General features: G+C 45.3%; 1 protein-coding gene across 3 annotated transcripts in view; it reads right to left on the bottom strand.

Annotated features, from left to right (window-relative positions):
- The window catches only part of SLC38A12 (solute carrier family 38 member 12), a 45423-nt gene that overhangs the window by 21328 nt on the left and 2643 nt on the right, over positions 1-21452 (bottom strand). For 2 of the 3 annotated variants that reach the window (XM_075518630.1, XM_075518631.1), the window contains exons 3-8: positions 20426-20547; positions 18361-18442; positions 17316-17412; positions 16827-16907; positions 12226-12325; positions 11331-11439 (exon numbers count right to left, since the gene is read on the bottom strand). In XM_075518630.1, coding sequence (XP_075374745.1) covers positions 11331-11439; positions 12226-12325; positions 16827-16907; positions 17316-17412; positions 18361-18442; positions 20426-20547 — 591 coding nt within the window. The remainder of the gene's footprint in view (positions 1-11330; positions 11440-12225; positions 12326-16826; positions 16908-17315; positions 17413-18360; positions 18443-20425; positions 20548-21452) is intronic. The other variant, XM_075518633.1, reaches the window with a different exon arrangement.

A 21452-nucleotide genomic window follows, 5' to 3' on the forward strand; every position in this document is an offset into this window, starting at 1 on the left:
ACCTGAGCAAAGTAAGACCATGAAGATTAACCTTGTTAAATGCAGCAAATACTCCAGAAGTAGAGCAAAAAAAGAGTTTGAGAGTTTTTGGATAAATGCATTTGTGTGGCACAGGGCTATCATACCAATGCAAAGTTCATAAGTCTCAGGTATCAGGCCAAGGATCCCTCAGTTTTAATACGAGGATGGTAAAGAGACATTGCAGTGCTCTCTCCTTACATATCTCCCTTTGGGCTGAGGCCCCAACCACGCTTTCCTTTCCTTTCCTTTTCCTCCTCCTCTGAGCCTTCCTCACCTTCATTCAGAACCAGAACTCACCCCAAACCAAATCCTTCCTTGGAGGCTCTTGCTTCCCCTTGACAGAAGTGCCAACATCTCACACAAACTTTAGTACCAACTCTACCTCTGCAGATACTGATGTTTAGGTTTCACAACTGCTGAGCAACAGTACCTCTTCCCCCAAAGAGAGAGGACAGCAAATAACCCTACTCTAATGGGGAGCAAGCTGACAAAACAAAATGGATCATTCTCCTTGGCAGACTTCGCCACGTTGGCTGGAAAGCTGAGAGTTGTGTGCTTTATACAGGACTATGGGTACACAGCATTCCTACTGCAAAGCAAGATAACAACAGGAAGACGCAAGCTCTCTTGAATGAGCACTTCCCAGAGGAAGCTTTGTTTGATTCAGTGCTCAGACACAAGGAAAGTCTCCTTGAGCACGGCACGAAAAAGCAGACATTTCATACATGCTGTCAGGAGTGGCAATTGTGACACCCATTCCACTTCTGCAAGACATCCCTGAGCTCAGAGCTATTTCACAACCCAGATGAGCACTAGAAGGGACGGACAAAACAAGATAACAAAACCAGACTGCGCAAGTATGGAAATCAAACAAGATGTTAGAAGAGCCAGGGACTGGCTGATCAGGTACTCTCCTCTAGAGAAAAAACCCAAACCCAAAACTTTATTTACCAGCACTGACACAGGTCAGAAGTTTTATCTCTGGTTGGAAGCTTGAACCAGACCTATTGTCTTCAGTAGAATAGTTTCTTATGAATTGGTGGTCCTATTCACATCCTCAGTGAATTTTTAGGGCTGACTTTGGAGAGAAGTATTAAACGCAAGGTGCTTTCCCTGCTCCCATTTGGGACTCCTAGATAAAGAAAGCAGAGCTTTATAACATTTCAGAGCTACTTGAAGCTACACCAACACCTACCCGCAGCCTCTGGTAGCTCCTCTGCACCCCCTTCAAGTTGTGGCAACGGCTATGCTACCCAGCAGCAGGCTCCAGTTGCTCGTGCCAGGGCTTCAGTGCTTTTCAGCTAAAACACATCAAGGGAAAAGGGTCTCAAGTGCAATGTGGTGCCCCCTCTGCCATCTCTCCTCCCCTTCACTAGGGTGACAAGGCCATGTTTCTCTCCTGCATGAGCTCATATCTCTAGCTAGAGAGCCAGATGGCACATCAGCGAGGGCGGCAATCCAAGCTTTCGTTGGTAAAGCTTTACCCCTTGCAGTGGACAGTACAAATATAAATACATGAAAGGAGTCTGATTGTTCAGGAAGGAGCTTTTTAGAGAGCTGGAAAAAAAAAAAATAAAGCTGAAGATCCACAGCCTCTCAAGGCTGGAGGCAGGGCTGCAGCAGGGGCCGTGCTGATAGGCAGCAAGTTATCAGCAGACAAGCTATTACGAAGCTCTTAAAGCTGGTTGAAAAAGAGATAAAACAGCAACAGAACAAGGATTGTTCAGAGAAGTTGAGAGGCAAGAGGGATTTTAACCTCCAGATCCCCTGTAGAATCAGGAAGTCACAACGGAGGGGGGATGCAACCGCCAGACATCCCACAAGGAATATTTATAGATAAAGAAACAAGGGCAGTTACTCTTTGAGTACAGCAGGCATCTGCTGCCACAGCAGCTCCAGTAATTAACGTGCTGCTCTTGGGACACCTGGCAGAGGTTTATAGTCATAACTCACACAAAGCATATTGCTGGCACTAAGGAGCTCTCACCCACCTTTCTCCCCAGTATCTTAAGGCAGGGAGGAGGTATCGCCCAAGAACTAAGACCTCAGCTGCTGCCAGGCTGGTTTTTGCCAGCAAAGCAAGTGGCATTTCACCCACGGTACCCATTAAGCTGGATGCTGCCGCTAACGGTTCCTGTGCCACAGTGCTCCCAGTGCTTCTTCCAAATGGAAGACCTTCTGCAAGAGATGGAAAGAAGCACCTGTATCCCCAAAGCTACTTAGTTTAGTGAATCCAAGTATGATCTAGGGATTTTCAAAGGTTCTAGTCCAGCACTAGCTGGTGGCAGGTGCTTTTGACTGCCCATCCAGCAAACAAGCGTACTTGTCCCAGCTGATGTCCTTGCAAGCTATGATCTTGCTGGGCATCCAACACACCAAGGGCCAGCCGGCAACCAAGCAGCCTCTATGTGCAGCTCTTGGAGGTCAAAGCAGAAGCAGCACGTGGACAGCGAGGCAGTACTGGAGGGTGCTGCTCTCCTCTCCCCACCCTGACTCAGGGCCACAGTCTGTTTCTGGAGCTGGCCTATCTCTGAGCACCAGGAACCTTCCACTTTGGAAAGAACACTGGAAAACCAGTTCTTCCTCCTCTTAAAGTGAAGAAATGCAGGCACAAAGTGTTTTCAGAAAGTCATTCGGTGCAAGGATTGCAGTCCCTGGCACACCTGGGGTGTGCAGGATCACAGCCAGCAGCAAGCTTGCACTCTCCGGGGTAAATACACTTCCATTATCATTTTTCACAAAAAGAGAAAGATGGAGACCAGCAATAACCCCGAGGTGACTGGCATCTAATTTTTCATCATTGGAGTATTCACGGCACAGCCATTTGCGGCATCTTGTAATCACTTTACCGCCTCCTTGACCCCTGGCTCCCCCTTATTCTGCATCTCCTAATGGCATCTGAACAACCAGGAGGGAGGCAGCAAAGTGGATAGATGCAGGAGAGCTGAATGGTTGGTTTGTGATACTTGGAAGGACAGCAGAGGAGTTGCAGAGCCAGGTCTAGCTGTAGCCCCCCCCCCCCCTTGCTTTGACCTCCCACAAGCTATGAAACAGGAGCCTTCTTCCTTCCTAACACTGGGTAACCTTGAGGAGTTGTCCCCCACCTCCTCGATTTATTAGCATGGTATGAGAGATGAATGAGTTCCTTCCAACAAAGTGTGAAGGCATAATCATTATACACAGACACTGCCCAAAATTTCTGCATATTCATAGCCTCTCCTGGCAGGGTATTGGCAACTACAACAATATTTACATTGACTACAAAAGCCCCTGGGTCAGACAGCATAAAGCAAGGGAGACACGGACCAGCATGACATGGATGCACACAGGGCCCTGCAAACACGTCAAGCCACAAAATGCCAGGGTTAGGAGGTATTTGGGTTCAGCAAGGACGACTGTTCCTGAAGGCCACTAACCCCTTGTCTGCCACAATACAAACAGTGCCTCCACCACTAAGCCATTATTTTTCCTCTTTTTCCCCTACAAACTTCTCAGTCGAGTTTCACACAGTTCTTCAGCTGCCTGGAGGATGTAATTTCAGGGACAGCATCATCCCATTCACTGTATCAGGCAGGAGTTGCCTAGAGGGAAAGGAAGCGTCGCACACTTTTTAACTGCTTTGCAGCAGCACAAAAGCAAGAGATAAAGCCCTGTTGCCTGGGGCTAGTGAGGAATCTGCTTGGTCTCAGCCTCTTCCTTTGCCTTTGCTGTACAGTGCACACCAACCTGGTGCAACAGGCTTCAGAGATCAGCTCAGCCTGAGAGCATTATACCGACTTCAACTTACAAGATAAATCCCAGCTGCATTATTTGTATTTATAGTCCTGCTTACAGAAGCATGAGCCACGTGTGGGATTTGCTGATGTAGTCCAAAAATCCACATTTTTGGACAAGAGCATCAGTGATCTCACCCAGACATAAAGTGCAATTTAGGAGGATGTTAAGAAGTTACAGACTTATTTAGGAATATAAAGAGATACCAGTCTGTCCAGAGCTCTTCCCTCCACAGCCTCTGGTAACGTTCAGTGTGGCATAACTGCACAGCTCTGCAGCCCTGGTGCTTTCTACCTGTATACTAAGGAACTAATGATAATTTCAGGTGAGGAGAGATCAAGACTGCTGTCTTACTCAATGCAAATACTGATGTGAATCAGGCAGGCAGCAAGATCAGACCTCTGTTTAAAAACAAAACTGGTGTTAAAGCACCAAACAAAATACTGAAGATGTGCTGTTGAGAAAAAGGCTTTTATTGCATCTCCCAGGGGAGTGCTTTGCTGACTTAACAGGTCTTCTCCAATTCTGGTTTTTAGGATGCTGTCACTACCACTGCACAACATAACACTGCACAGGGGAAATGCATTTATTACTTATTTTCTACAAAAGTGTTCCAAAAATGAAAGATCTGTGAGTCTGCTGGAACAGTCTAGTCCAAGAAAGGAATTTTAAAAATCCCTTTTTAAACCTTTACAACTTGTGTAGTGCATGGGTGATCACAAACAGGTATCTGTTCTGACACTTGCCCCGTTCAGCAGAGATTGGTCTCCAATATCAGGAGAGAACAGTGTCAGCTTTGGTGCCTTGCCGCCCAAGTGAGCTTACTCCAAAGGACAGCTTTATTTAGGAAAAGCAGCAGCATGGACTCTCAGCCTTACCAGGGTGGCTCTGCTGGGCAGCAGGGCCTGTAGTTTGAGCCCAATAAACAGCGTTGGTGAGTTCATAACTGCAGGAAGTGCACAAAAGCAAATGGAGATATATCTAGAGCCACTTCTTTGCCCAATTTGTTTAGCTGGCTTGCTTCCAAGGTTCATGCCCACCATCCATCATCACATAAGTCAAACCAAGCACTAAAGTGTGCAGGACATTCTTCTATGGGGAAGCCAAGTGCATCTGAGCTCACCAATGGCCTCTGCCCATCACACCAGCCACCTTGCTTCTCTTAAGGGCTGGTAGTATCTGCAGCATATCTGGCCAGGCATACAACCAGCAGCACAGCACCCTTCCCTTCCACACAGCCCTTGCCAGCCAGCTGGAGGTGGCAGGGGGGAAGGACTGGCCCTTTGGAAAAGCTCAGTGTCCAAGTGACGGTGCAACCCAAGCTCCACTTAAGGAAAAAACACTTCTCATTGTGAGGTGAACAGACAGCTCTATGCAGAAAACATATTCCAGTCCCCTGCACTATTGATTTTCCTGTGAAAAGAGACAAGCTAATCCTTTAAACTTAGTTGCTTCAATCCATGGTCTTGCAGTGGCTTCACTATTGTACCAAAGGCTCACTCTCCTACCCAGCCCTAGCAGCAGTGAGGCTTGCCTTCTGGCTGATGTTTCTTTTACTCAAAATGCAATCAGTGACAAGGAAAGCAAGGAAAAAAAAAAAATAAATAAAAAAATCACACACCAGAAACTGAACTCCAGCTCTTAGGTCACCAGTACAACAAGTTTATATTCCACTTTCACAACACTGCACTCCTTCTGCCTCTCCTCCTGCCAGGTCAGGAAAAACCTCTTATTCATAAGGCCAGTTATTATCTGAAGTTCCCTTTGCATTAGGAAACACGAGGGGTGTGGGAAACTCCGAAAGAGCTAGTTTATCTGTCACAGGCATATGATAAGTGAGCAATCGAAAGAATTTATTGACAAGCCCACAGAAGAAGAATGGACCAGGATGAAGGAGGCAGGATTTATGCCATATTAACAAGGCTGCGTGCCAATTTCAACCTTATTAGTTCCACAACAAAAAAGCTGAGAATTGCCTTCCCATCCCACATCCAGACGCCATTTATTTTAAACGAACTTGGCTCCTGTCCTTCTTCAACCACTTCAGAGAAAATCAGCAACTTAACTGACCTTACTTTTTGGAAGTTGACTAGATGAGAGGCATGAGAAGACTCCAGTCAGCCCCTGAGACCAGGCTTTTAGCCAGGCAAAGCTGTATTTCAGAGGCACCTGTAACAAACAGTTCAGGCTATTGATATTTATGCTTAATGCAGTACTAATTCCTCTCCTGCCACAGCAATAGCTCAAAACTCAGGTGTCTGTACATACAGAAATGGCATAATATTCTGGACCCTCGAGAGGCTTTTCCCTGTTTTGAAGGCTTTCAGAATGGATCTATAGACAGAAGTAGCAGCCGCCTTTCTTGTATATTTGTTTCTACTTCCTTATCAGCATCGTAACAAAACACATCAGAACGTTTGTGGTAGTGAATATAATGCAATATCTTTGGCAAGAAGGTCTTACCATGAATAACTTCTTATAGGATATGCAAGATTACATGCTAATAGTGCCCCAGTCCTGCTGCATCCTTACCGTAAGCTGGGGTAACCTGGAACATAACAATGCTACAGTTCAAGCAATTTATTTAAACAAGACAATGGCTTCACATCAGCAGGGTAAACTTCCATCAGCTTTCCTTCCTTTCCCCTGGCTCACCCTGGGATCCCAGGGCAAGCACCCCAAACCTTTTTGATAGATGTGCTGTGAAATCAGCCCTCCCTGTTCCAGACACCTGCCACTGAAGCAGCTACCTTCCCCACCGCTGGCTCTCAAGGTCTCTAGACAATGAGACCTGTAAGAATAAATATCCAGGAGACAGCAGCTGTGACCCATTTATTACCGGATGCTGCTGCAGGGCACAGCTGAAGAAGGCAGGGCAGAGGAAAAACACTTGCTGCAAAGAGAACAAGCGGAGCAAACCCAGGTGTCCTTGGAAGAAGCACTCTGCTTGCAGCACTGCTCCAGCTCTGTTTCTCCAGTTCCTAGTTGGCAAGAGACAGCTTAGATCAAGCATGGATGTTCAAGTACTGCCATGGGGGCTCCCCTCATGTCACTGCTGGGAGGTAAAAAAATAAAACAAAAAAACCACAAAGAAAGCTCACAGAGGCCAGAAGGCAACCCTGAGCTGGAGACATGGACAGAGAGGCCACAAGAGTCTCATGCATTGAACAAGCCAATAAAACTGCCCTAGTGCAGGCAAACGTATCTGGAAAGATCCTTTTTGAGAACAAAAAAAAAAAAATCACAGGTGCCTTTACCCAGAGCAGGGGGTGCACACACACACACGCAGCACAGTCAGGAAGGAGAAATGCCGAGCCGAGCACATACACTAGCGGCACAAAGCACGGCGCTCCAGCCTGTAGCCGAAGAGGGCCAGGAAGGCAGCACCACACCGAGGCAGACGAGATCTACATCAACACTTATCAGTTCAGCCTTTGCATTTGCCGATTAAGCTCTGCTGGCACTGAGCAATTGTACGTGTCCTCAGACTACCTCCTCAACCCCCTGCACAGCCTCCCACGGCTGCAGCCCGGCCCTCCTCTGGTCACTGGGTATTCTGATCAGAGCGTCAGGCTGGGGTGACATTGTCCCCTCCTGAAGAGGGACAGTAAGCGCCTGCAAGCCCGCTCATTTTATTCACTGCACAAGCACATTTCCAACTGGGATAATCTCCATTAAACCATCTGCGCTCCCATCTTCACTCGGCCCGCACCCGCTGGGCTGCCTGCGATACTGCAGCATCTGTGAACTGGCAAAAGCGGATGCTGCGTCCCTTTCCCAATCAGCTAAAACACCAACAGAGACTCAGACAGAACAGATGCACCTGGTAGCTTTGACACACTACCGAGCAAGGCTACCAGGAGTACCTGTGCCAGTGCCTCTTCTGAAAGGGGTACGACTCCCTCTGAGAGTTTAAGCCATTTCCTTTCCATCATGGGAAGACACCATGCCCCAAATTGCCAGAAGAGGAGGGCTGAGAAGAGAGTAGAGGTTTTAGCTACAACGGCTGCCCTGTGCAGAAGACAAATGCCCTTTGCAGAGTCATGAATGTATTTTTTGATCAGACGCTCTGAATGGCTGCTGATCCCCAGGATTTAGCCTCTTATTTATCTCAGTATCTGCTTTCTAGAAACAGTCACATCATGCAACAGGCTATCATGTCACATTCCTACATCACTGGAATGGAAAGACAAGAAAGTGTTATGATGAGAGATCTGAAACTTAAATCCGCTGCCCCTTCCCTGCAGCCTACACAGAAGATGTCCAGCTGACCTTACAGAAAGCATGATAGAACGACTGCATTGAAGTGTGAATTCAGCATGGAGAAAACTCAACCCTGTCCTTCGCATTGCCATCGAGACAGCCAAGGGACTCGGGAGTCACTTCAGCTGTCGAGGACATGACAGCACGGTGATGGATCTGAAGCAAAGATAGAAAGCCATTGATCTGCTTCAACTGTAATCAGTGCTTGCCTTCAACAAGGTCGCTGGGCCATCTAACACATGCCTTTCTTCCAGCTGATCTGCCCTGTGTGGTCTTGCCCTCACAGGCGTGGAACAGCACAGCAAGGCTCACCTTTTAAAACCTCCCAGGACTCCTATAGTCCCAAAGAGGAGACAAATATTAACAGCAAGTGATGGGACAGGAGCAAAAGTCTATTTCAGTATTTCCTGCACTTGCCTTCAGTTATTTGTTTTGCAAGCCTTTTTTCCAAGGCAATTTACAAACAAGAAGCAAGATAACCATTTGTTCAGACAAAGGTTAATAGGGGCCTAGTAGTCTCTGAAGACTCTGCAGTCACACTTAGGTGTGAAATTTTGGAGTAGCAATAAAGATGCTGCACAGACAAGCAAGTCTCAAGAGAAGAATTTAATCTGTCTAAATAGTCTCATTATGTACATAGTTTTCAGCTTCCATTCACAGTGATCAGAGCAGAGACAGCTTCCAGAGGCCTTTCTGGACAATAAACCATGAAATAGGATTTTTACTTCAGCCATTATTCCCTTCTCCACCCCAGCCTGAAGAGTCAATGTTTGAAATGTTTTTTGTTGAAAAGAAGACATAGTGTTGGGAAAGAGTCGACAGGAGGAAGGCAGCACAGATCTTTGGCAGACTGGTGGTACTTGGCACAAGAGAGCTCCCATTGGCACCATTTTCCCAGAAAACCTCAAATAGATTATTTCTCCTGGTAATCCAAAAAAGGCTTTCTGTGGGGTCATGCACAGAGTAAGAAATATAACACTACATTCAGAGACCTGTTTCACTGGAACAGGCAAGCGGTTCCAGTTACATCCACCCATCTTGCTCCTAAGAGTCACTTAAACCTAAATACAATACTAAGACAAGGTGAGAAAACTAGAGGCAGGCATCTAGGACAAAAGGGCTGATCCAAAAATTCAGCTGCTTTCTTTTGGGATCACAGTGTCCATCTGTCCCCTTGCCTGCAAAAAGAGACCTTGTTTGTCCACTGAAACATGGAACCTGAATTATTCCAACAAGCAAGAATTCAAAAAAGAAAAAGTCAAGAAAACAGAGCAAGTTCTCTATGGGTATGATCCTCTGGGACCAAGAGAATAGCTATACTCTTGATGCATCTCACCCCTCCTCACTTTCATGTTGCCTTTTCCCCTCCAGACAGGCAGGTTTCAGCTTTTCTTGCATGTTCAAGACTCCACTTCTATACGCAAGAAGCTTGGACAAAATTTGTAGAGATAGTTACAGTGTTTTGCTATTAAATTTTTTGCTTGAAGTCAAGTGACTTCCTACCCCTGCCCTCCCATCCCCAGGTTTCTCTCAGAAAGTTTAAGAACTCTAACTACTGGTCACTAGTTGTCCACATTGCAAACAGAACAGCAGGGGAAAAATATTAACCAGCACAGTCACTTCAGAGGCGGCCCAAACTTGAAGACAGCGTCAGTACTGTGGTCTGAATGTTTTATAAATGATTACATCTCTTATCCCTCTCTAGGGAAGTCATCATCATCTTTGTTTTCTGGAGAATAAAACCACACAGGTCAAGCAGGGAGTGGGACCAGCAGAGCTGGAGGTGGAACAAGTCCCAGTTTACTCCCGTACTCATCCAGTAAGAAGCATTAGAGACCTTAACAGAAAACCACAACTCTGAGGTAATGCTGACACCCAGCAGTCTCCTGAAAATAGTGATGGTGGGAAGCCCTCCAGTAACCCACTACAGACTGTTATGTTCTCCCACAAACAATCCCTCCCTACTTCTAAGGGGGAGCGGAGCAAAGCAGTGAAACCCTCATCTCAATTACTGAGCCAGGAAGGATTAACCACTCCCAAAGACTTTGCAGATATTTATTCTCCAAATCCACAAGAGGAGACAAGCAGAGGGAAAAGCTCCTCTGAGAGTTATGTACACAGACGGCAAGTCTAATGCTTACACAGTCTTAATTTTTTTAATTTTTCAAGTCCTAACAACAATTATCTTCATGAATTATAGACATAAAAATCTGAGAGATGCAGGCAGTAATTAATGCATGTCTGCCTTTTCTGACTAGCTCCTTCTGCTGGGTCAGGGAAAGTTATTGAAATTCAGGAAGGAAATCTTCTGTCTTCTGGAAGTTTTAAAGAAACAGACCAAGACAATTTAATAAAGCAATAATATTTCTCTTAAATAATTAACTAGGCTTTGACATTCACTAATATTTCTGAGGCCCAGCTCTTAGTTTTGCAATAACGCTGGAACAAGTGCACTCAGGGATGTGATCCACTGCATGTCCAAAGTGTACTAACTGCAAAATTGCTTCAAATAGTCTTTACCCCTGGATTTCTCTGCACACACACAGCTACCTTCACTCTTTTTTCTTAAAATTCTCACTGAGACCTTTAACAGAAGCCACACTATGCAGCACTTGCATACGTCCCCCTTCTCATTTTGCCCTACTGGCATCTGTCTCCAGGTACGAGCGCTCAACTCTCCGCAAGCTCAGGAGAAGCAGTGTTTAATCACCCTTTGGGAAAAACCTTGGTTTCACAGCAGAACCACAGCACAGTAATAGATGCAATAGACAATCCTAAACTAGACAGAAAGCTATTACTAAAGCAGCATATAGCACTGGATGTTGTTTAAGTGGGCTGTTTCCATCATCTCTCAAAAAGCAGATTCTCCTGCAGCATAAACAATTTTATTCACATAAAGAATGCACTCAAGAGAGCTTAATATATTCCAGTATATTGACAACAACAACCTCAAAGCAACAACTACTTAGCCAGCCACTGAAAAAAACCCACCCTTTGGCATGGATGTATCACCTGCTCAAGCAATATAAAACTACACGACAAGAAGGACTAAGAACTCTACTTAAACTCAAAATCATAAGGATCATTCTGATGGCCACCAAATTAAAACACAGCCATGTCACCAAGAACAGAGAGGGGGTATTTGGCCAAAAAGGTCAGACTGAACCAAAAGCTTTTACTTGAACAACATTATCTCTACAGAAAAAAAATCCCTATCCACTAGAAGCAAAGTTTAAATGGAGATAATGGTCATCCCAGTTTCAGAAACTCACCAGATACAGTCTGTAAGCATCAATCCGTCGAATTGGCCCCCAGCACTTGTCTGTATCGTTATACTTTGTGCCATCTCCAACACTGCAAGAATGGTTGCCAGTGGCACTGCTGGGAAAGGAGGGAGAAACAAAAGACAGTAATTAACTCCTAGCAGATGTCCTCCCCTCTCCTGCATTGAAGAAAGAAGAATGATCAGAGACCTGAAGTGTCCATTCCTCCTCTCCCTCCCTGAACACCCTCCCTCCTTATATTTTCTGGACTGTGTAACAGAGCAAGTCACTGAGTACCATACATTTAAAGGCAAATTCTTGAATTGCCTGCAGTTACAAGTTTGGTGATTTAGTCATCAAGCTAGCAAGTTTACGTCATATATGGATCACTGAGGTTTTCCATTTCCAAAGTCATGAGTCCAAATCCAGCCAGCCCAGATTTGATCAAACCAATCCCTTTCATCATCTGTTTCTTTGAGAAAGGAACTGGTCTCAGTCCAGAGCTAAGTTCATGTAACATCACCACTCACTGGTCAGAGGCTTGGTAAGCATCACACCTCTCGGGTCTTACCCAAAGAGACAGAGAAGCTAAAATATTGCAGAGTATTGCAATCAAACTATGGAGCAAAAAGTCCCATGTCTGCAAGTGCTGAAGCTGGAAGTACTTCACACCTGAGGACTCATCTGAAATCAGGTCAGCCACTTTTCAGGCAGGCAGCAGGCACTTGGTGGGGGGAATATAAAACAACTTCACCTTCCCATCCACAAGCAATGAGCTGTCCTTGAGCCATTTCTCCACTCCAGAAAGTAGAGCTGATCCCAGTCAGACTTATCACCCCATCAAATCCAAAAGCCTGCTCTCTTCTCTGTTAGCATACAACCCCACAGCAGTAAGCACACTTACCAGGTCACTTGCATGAGAGAGACTGGTACAGCTGCTGCGTAGATTGCCAGGTCTCCATAGAGGTAGATAATTATGCAGAAATAGAAGAGGTTGACACCCACTGCAGGAAAAGGAAATATTGTAGAGACAGCAAAATACACAGGGACTCTTGAACTCTCCACTTCAAATACACAAAACTTTTTCAAAGTCTTAAAAATAAATCACCATTTTCCTCCATAGTTTACTTCTTTCTGCAGCAAATTCCACCCAAGGTTCACATCAGTGGCTTAGGGAACTTAACCACAGCACAGGAACTGATGTGACACAAGGTGCCTCAGACCTCGACTCTGCCTCCTTCAATACCTGGCCCTGACACTAGACCCTCTAGTTCAAGCCCATCCTCCAGTCACTGGTCAAGACCAACAGGTCTCACATAAGTCATCTGCCAGATGAAGCTGTCAACTTGGAACAGCCACAGGCAAACATCTAGCTGATGCTGGTGTGAGCGCAGCTTGACAAACAGTGAAATGAAGAGAGAAGATGCTTTTAGTCTCCACCAATTCCAAACCCTCTGCTTGCAAAACTGCAGGACCTTCACATGAGGGATTTGGGCTTGCAGAGCTCAGGTTCCACAGGGTTGAAATCGAGCTGCTTTGGGAGATTCCATACCATCAGCAACTTGAGCCGAGGTTCAAACCTGCAAAGCTTTAGAACTCTGTTTCTGCAGCTCTCTTACCCTACTGCCACAGTGTATGCTGTTCCTGCCCCATACCTGGGTTTTCTTCGTGGTTTTTTGGGGGTTTTTGTTTGTTTGTTTGTTTTTTTAAAAGCTTGCCCTGCCTTCACCTATGAGATTAAAAAAGTTTTACACAAGTTTAGGTGCACAGAATGGCCTTACTGGGGCACAACAAGACACTGCTGGGGACGGCTAAAATCTGCAGGGACAAAGAAATGCTTGATGAGACCCTGGGATCCTTTTCTTCCAAAGAAGTCAGTATAAATCTCACCACAGAAAGACAAAATGGAACATATTTTAGTTCAGAGACAGGTGAGCTACAAAAAAAAAAAAAAAAAAAAAAAGCCTCAGATTTGTTTCATTTAGGAATTTGACATTGAAAGAAAACAGCTCAAGGAACCTGCTCATACTTTCCAGTTGCAATGCCACCTGATGCTTAATCCTAATAGAGCTTGAGCAAATCAATTCACCTCTCCAAGCCTTGCATGTGACAACTATCAAACAAGGACAGCGTTACTGCAGGAATGTGGACTAATATTTCTACAGTACTTGGATGCCCCAAAGTTTCACCATGTTTTGCCATCATAGTGCCCCTGATCTCTGGATGTCAGGAAACATTAATAGGAATTCTCCTTCATTTAAATAAATTATTCAATATACTGAGCCCACTTAGCATAAAATATTCCTAAGAAAAGGGCTGTATTGGGAAAGCAGCAAGAAAACTTCCCTGCTTCCGTAAAGCAGCACACTAAGCCAGTACACTAGAGTTGTTCCTGGTTCGTCTAAATAGACAAATGGAGACCTTACAGAAATTGTCAGATCATCTCATATAGTTCCCCCCTTGTTTTCTTCCTCCATGAAAGATTTGAGATGGCTTCACAGTTAAGGAGCCTCTGCATTGTTCTGAAGATGGTGACAAACTACCTACCAGTTTTCTCCAACTTCCCATTAAAAAGGGTTGAAGGTTATAACAAATATCTGACATAGGACAGAAGCTGCAAGACACACTGAGCACAGGACTACACAGACTCAGATATAGATTCTGTTTTGGGATCTGCTACTGATCTCAGGCCTCAGCTGCCCCACACACGCAAAATAAGGCTAACATGAGCAGCTAAGCCACAGCAGCACCATCAGGTACCCACCAGCACACACTGTATCCCCGTTCCAGTGCAGGCTTCTCTGTCTGTGTGAAGTCCAGGTAACACTCCTCTCCCAAACTCACCCTCTCAAAGGCAGGAAGACTTTAGCATCAGTTCTTTTATAAACTGCTGCTGACCCTCCCTGATCAATACTTTCATTACTGGACACAAAATGGAAAAAAAAAAAAATCAATTACTTCCTGTGGGGAAACAGCATGATAGATGTGCCTAGAATCCATTATTGCAATAAATGACCGCTTGGTCCCAGAAGAAAGCACCCAACATTGCAAATTAAAAAAAAATTAAAAATAAAAAAGTGCAGTTCTTCAGAGCCAGCTCTTTTGAAAGAGCACACAGGCCCTTCACAGCCTAAACTGAAGTCAGCTCCCTTTAAGAATGCAGACAGTCTGAAATTGAGATTTATCCCCAGCTTACCTCCCAGGACTGCAGATTCAACTCCTGTCAGATTGTTGAAAATAAAAATCAGTCAAGAGAAAGGAGCAGCGAACTCACTAGAAATCAGAAGCTTTGAGGTCTATTGCAAAGCTTTCACCAGCCTTCCCTCTGAAGGCTGTAAAGTCCTCAGACACCCTGGGTTTGGATCCATGTTTTGTATATCGTGAGCAAAAACCCACCCAGACATTTGCTAGCTGTGAAACCGCAGAGGTTGGTTCTTGGAGCCGGGACTTCGCAAGTGTGGCACACTTTCTCAGCCCTAGTCCTCACTGGTCACTGAACAACTGCCCTTATTGAAGGCCTTTCTGTGCAACCGTCAGAAGGAAGCACCTCAGCAAGGATCTGCAGAGGGAGGTACTTAACTTATCTCTTCTCTGCAACCGCTCAGCAGACCAGAGGGTGTCTCTGAACTAGGACTCAGCAACAGTACAGGGATGGAGCTTCATTGCTGAGCACAGAGGAAGGGAAAGCAGCAAATGAGTTACAGCCGCCCCAGACCTTCACTGTGTGTACCTCATCTCATCTAGAAGTCACAAGTTGTTTCAAGCTACAGTCTGCAGCTGTTCCAGCTGCCTTCCTGCAGAGGGATGCATCCCTTTACATGGGGCTGAGTAGGTCCTGGGGAGGATCCCTAACACAGAAATCAGATAACTCTGGCTAAAGCAACATTAAGAAGAGGGATTAAGATTTAGAGTACTAAGCAGTTTATATCACTTTGCTAGGAAGTGTACATCAGGAAGAGAGGACATGCATTTCCAGCACCCTCTACTGGCTGAGCAGCAGCCAGCGTCAAGGCAGAGAGGTCTAGAAGGCAACTGCCCGATGCCTGGCTGGCTTGAGCGGCTGTTACCATCTCCCCCTGTGAAACACACACAAAGCAGGGGCCTTCTGGAACTTGTTTATGGGAGTACTCCTCCATCTGTGTTCCCCCAGCCCTCCTGCAGCTGAACAGGCCTCTACAGCTGAATCCTCAGCAATACTGCTAAGCCCTGTTACATGGTGCTTGCTTTCAGAGCACTTCCCAAATATTACTCCCCAGAGGGTGATCAAGAGACAGGGAAGCATTCACAGTGTTTCTTTACGAGCAAGAAAACTTGCCTAAAGTCAGAGCAACCCAGTGCTACAGGCAAGGCTAGAAACAAGATGTTTATGGGTCTCCAATCCACATTCAAGTCACCTCCCCTCTTCTCTGACTAGAAAAGTGGCAGTCTGACCCAAGGTGGATTATTTTGATAGCCCTAAGTGATTTAAATCTACAAAGACCTAGAAGAGGCATGCAGGGAAATTAAGAAGTTTTTTTTTCAACTGGACTTTAAAATCAGCAATAATATAGTTCAAAGAATCTTCACTCCTTAAGCCCAGCTGTCCTTCAGAGGCAAGTCTTACACTGGCATAAAGCTATGTAACGTAGTGGAAAAAAACAGCCCATCGTGTGTTTGTAAGGTGGCCAATGAACAAGAGAAAATGTCGCTTTCCACAAGAAATGGGGCCTGACAGGCTCAAAACTGCACAACCATGGTGTCTGATGATTTTCTGGCTCTGCACAGCATTTCAAATGTACTGTTTTACAAGTTTCAGAATACTTAACATTGTAGTTTGCATTTCTATCACATGCAACAATGGATATGGCTTTATTGCAGTGTGGTTTGTTCCCTGGCATACAAGAGACATTTAAAAGCAAAAAGACAAGACATCTGCCTATCATATGCACACCAGGGACCCTTTCAGCAGTTCACGTCCCAGCAGCTCTCTTGGTGACCCCCCAGACACACACAATTCTCAGAAGCTGTCCCCAGAAGTCTCTCTCCTTCAGACTGATGCGTACGGGGTTCAGGGAAGCCCGAACATCTTATTCTCCAATGCTACAACCAAGATGGAACTAGCAAACACTACAGCTGGGCTCTACTGCTTTAGACAGTGGAGATCACAGAGGACAGATGCCATTCAGAGTTATGTTAAGGGCAGTCAGAAAAGGTACTGACTTACACTTACCTGTCTCAAGAAACTGGGGCCATAACCTACAGTATTTTGGCTAGTTCTGCTACTACCACAGCGCCCTCCCCTTCATGCAGGTTCTGGCCCACCTGGCCCATAAATGCTCTACTTTGCAGAAACACTACACAGGGGGATGACTACAGTCCACAGAGGGAAGGAACAACACTTTTGGGTGGAATCATCACAAACTCAGGATGCAAACCCACACTGAGAAGCACGCAGACTTAAGGAAAAGCCATACACACAACATGCAGGAGGACCTGACGGGACTTCTGAAAACACAAATCACTTACCTTTATTGAAGAACATGGAAGCCATCTGGCCCATTTCCACCCTCTCAGTGATTTCAAAGATATTGGGTGAGCCACGCCTCTCTGCAATTTGAAAACAAGAAGTGTTTCAACTAGTCCCTCCAATAAACCCAGAGGCCAGGCTATCTGAAGACATTCAAGGAGCTCTAGCAACAGCTTGAAGGGCAGTTTGTTCGACTGCACAGCTGCAGAGTCACTGGTCCAATTACTCTACTGAGGTTAGTTTAAAGTGTTTTCAAAGTAAGACATTCTCGTCTTAGTGACCTAGAAGGAAAAGATCTTTATCAGAGCACAGAAAGTGAATTGATTTTTCAATGAGTCTTATCTTGCAAGTGCTAAGGACTGAGATGCAAACACATGGAATTAAGGGTGAAATGGACAGAAGTGCTGCTCCACTTGCTGGAGCCCAGTGGGACACTGTCTGCAGAGAAGAGGTCTCTGATCCAGTGAAATTATGAACTGGGTACTTACGAACTGACAGGATGGGTCGTGTCTCTGCTCGCTCGTAGCCATCTTGGAGGAGAACATCACTGTCAGATACTCCAGAGGAAGAATCCTCATCATCCTCCTGGAACAAAAGACCAGACCACTGCTGAGATGTCTACTACCCACAGTACAAGCTGTGGCACCACCAGTGTCATGGTCCCACTTCCAGAAACTCAAAGGAAGGTCCCAAACAGGGATGGGCAGGACATGCAAGCAAAGACAATACCAGGGAGCCCTTGGCTCAGGCTTGGGATGCTGCGGAGAGCACAAGAGGGCACTAGCAGAGCAGGCTAAAGTGAGTGACAGGCTCTGCTGTCCTAGCCTAGGTCATGCACACAGCAACAGTGTCCAATTCATGTAGTGATATGTGGCACAAGGAAGTTAGAAACTTCCAGCAGATCTGCAGGGTTGCAGAACTGGTAGAAAAAAAAAATCCAAACATATATAGTCTTCGCTAGTCAGAGCGGACAGGTCTAGCTCCTAACTCCAACCCACTAACATACAGGCAGGGATCTAAATCAGTGCAAACAATTATGCCTTGCATTGATCCAGAAAAGCCACTAAAGCCAGGATCCAAAAAGCCACAAGTAAGTTCTACAGCAAGGACACACTTCAGGACTGTCCACTCCCTGCGATACAGCCCGAGTGGCAGCAAGGACATTCCAGCCTGTCCCAGTTAAATGACCTGAGATCAGCAAGGATTTATAGACCTCAGCGCATTCCAAATGGCACCAATATATTGGCTGCCACCTCTCCACATTCACTGAGCAGCGCTTCTGGGCAAGCAGAGCACAATCAGTAAGAAATGTGAACAGATTTTTCAAAGCAGGAGCAGAAAATCCTGTCTTTAATGAGCAACCCCACAGAGAACTAACAGCCATATTTTATATGGCAAAGTTGAGTACAGTAGAAATTTATTCTTTTAGAGTTACTAGCCTTGCCTTTGCAAGGCAAAGATGCAGAGGAATCTCAGGCAAGTCCTACAAGATAAAAGAACAAGAGAAAATGGAAAATTAAACCCCACACAAACCTTGCGTTTTTCCATTCTCTTCCATCGCAGCTGGGCATTTGCAGCAGCCATGGCTTCTACCACAAAAGTTGTAGTCATATAGCTAGAGAGAGAAATTAAATTGATATCATTAATAGTCAAGAACCATCACTGAAGAGAGATGGAGAATTACTCCCACGTGTTTGTAGGAGCAAACAAACCAAAAAAACACTTTCACCAACTCCTCACACACACTGCCTTTTTGGTACGGTGTTTCATCTCAGTTTGCTGTTCCCTTCTGTTCTTGGGATTAAGGTGTTCAAGCAGGCCACAAAATGTAGTAAAATATAACACGCCTTCAGACGTAAGAAGACACTTTAGATATCTGGAAGGCACCTTCCTAGTGTTTCTGTGGGTTGAAGAAGGCAAGAGGACTTCCCCCTTTGTTAGAAAGCAAGCTTCCTTCCTCTTTTTAGGGCCTAGGATGAATGCAGTATTATTCTGAAGCTTATCTATTATGGCCTGTGGCAAAGGTACTACCGTTCCTTAAAGAATCTTACAAGTGGCATCAGAAGCAAAGCAGCAATACAAGACCAAGGAGCAGATCACACGCACATGCAAATACACTTTGCTGGAGACCAGAGGAAAAGCTGTCCAGAGAGACAGCGAGAGACACTGATGGAAGGAATATCATTATCTCAGCTAAAAACAGTCCTATAATAAAAAACGCACACACAAATGAACCACAAATCAATCTTATTTAAGGCTTTAAAGTGGTTTCTTACTGCTTCAGGAACTGGACTCACTTATCAAGCTCACATGAGAGATTAGTTTTGCAGGAATAAAAGAAAGCAGCCCTGTCGTGAGGCCCATGTAGCAATTTCCGCCTAAACTCTTCTTGCACTGAAGGGTCCCCAGCAGGCATGAGGAAGTCACAAGCACAAGAACAAAAGCAACAGGGCAACGCGGCTCCCAAGGCACATAGTACTTTGAGCTGTGTTTTCTCATTTTAATCCAGTGCAGTTTTGGTATGCAGGTTTGGAGGCTTGTGCTCTTCTGCTGACCTTGCAGGACTGTCTGCTGGTGCTGAGTTTCATACACTGAATTTATGCTTTTAAACTAATGTATCTAAAAGGAATTGCTTCCAAAGCTCCCAGTTACTGGTGCTGCCACAGTTTACATTTTATCAAGCCTTTGCAGCATACAGCTTTGAGGTGGGGAACTTACAAGCATTACTAGAGTCAGTACTGAGCATACAGTACCTCTATATAGCAGCACCTAACAGATCTGAAAAGCACTGCCTCCAAACCAAAGGCACATTCAGGCTGACAGAGCTGGTTACCGACAAGACAGGAACTTCTAAATTCCATTCTCACAAACGGCAGGAGGGGATTTTGTTTTATTTTATTTTAAAACCTAGCAAGAAGCAAGCAGGGATTCACAATCCATCAGAAGATGGCAATTCTATTAATAACTACTTAGACATCAGTGCTGTATCAACAGCCTTCAGCTCCACCTGCTGCTCCAGCAGGGAGACATCTGGGCAGAAGCTCATGGTGAGCCAGCATGAAAATCATGAGACCAGCTCCAAGGTCTTGAGCAGCAAAGGTGTAGGGGGAATAAGATGGGCCCAGCTATACAGTAATTTGTTTTCCTGACACTCTTGCAGCTGCCCAGAGTACTGCCAGAAGCCAAGAGAAAGCTAACACAACAGGTCTGCATCACATCTGCAAGTCACAAAGCAGAGAAGTGAACCTGTGACCTGGTTAGTGTTTGGGGAACGGATCCATGACAGAGGCAAGCGTGGGATGTATCCACAGCGAGGACAGTGTCAAAAAAAAGAAGCTGGGAGAAAGGTCTCAGAAGACTCTGGACTGGAGAAAAAGTCTTTCCCATCAGTCAGGAAATGGGATGTAGCACCATATTGCAGACAGTCAGAAAATGCATCCCTCTAAATAAAGTCCACAGGCAACACAACTGCAGAGACCAATGGTCAAGCAGCAGAGGGACAGGATCACTCAGAAAAGCAGCAAAGTCTTAGCACTGTCCTTACAGCCCCACCCAACTGAACCCCCCAATCCCCTAAAGACACATACTCACATCCTACCTCATAAATCCCAGGAACATTAGGAGAACGAGGCTGACGAGCCACCCTGCTGTTGCAAAGGCCTTCGGCATGGTGAGGGCTCCTGTTCCGACGATGAGGTTGAACATGTAAACTAGGCCAACCTGCAATCATCCACATAATCCAACATGAGAGTTTGCAGCTGTGCCAGAAATCATGCAAGGCATCTCATATACGTACTGATTTAAATGGAGAGAGCAATCTTTGAGCAAGCAGGGTGGGAGCAAGCCCATGCTAGAAATAAATATAGGAGGGGACTGATAACCAATGAGAACAAAGTAAGTGTCAGCACATTTATGGAGAAACTGATATTCCTCTGCATTTTTCCAATGATTTTTAAATATTTTTTTTTCCTTTCTGACTTTTAAAGTTAGAAAGCACATGAGATTTTTGTTTGTTTGTTTTCAAATCCACTGCCTTCTACCAGAAGGGTCTACACTGTGGGTTGGGGCCTCTCCTTGTTTTCTGACCCGAACCTAAGTAGTTATCGCTACGTACATAAGTTACCTTTCAGAATCTCTTGTTCTTTATTCTTAGTCAAGCAGGAAATATCCAAACAGAATTCTGATTCAAAGCCTGCTTGCCATTTTACCAGTAAGCAGCTGAGCACATTCTGAAGAAGGGATTTTACTTCTGGAAGGGAAAGGATTTTATCCTCTGTGGCAATGAGCTTTTTTCTGCCCAGGGGCAAAAGATAACTGTGCACCTGGACAGGACCCCCCATAGACTATAAATTTAGCTGAACTCAAGATCAAAAATTGCCCCAGAGTTTTTCTTTTTTATATAGGTCAGAGTCTCTCCAGAGGAGAGCCAGTAAAAAACTGTGAGTACACTTTTCTGGGTGTGGAGCAATTAATATTAGGAGAACTATTCCCCAGAGACCCTGCAAGCACTCCTGCCCTTCATTCACTGACATAAGCACAGCAAATTCATCTTTTGACGAGTCTCCCAGAACAATGAAAAAACAAAATCAGCCATTGCAGCTTGCAGGAAAGTTCTTTTCATTCAG

The sequence above is a fragment of the Mycteria americana genome, chromosome 16 (assembly GCF_035582795.1).
Source record: "Mycteria americana isolate JAX WOST 10 ecotype Jacksonville Zoo and Gardens chromosome 16, USCA_MyAme_1.0, whole genome shotgun sequence".
Taxonomy (NCBI): Eukaryota; Metazoa; Chordata; class Aves; order Ciconiiformes; family Ciconiidae; genus Mycteria; species Mycteria americana.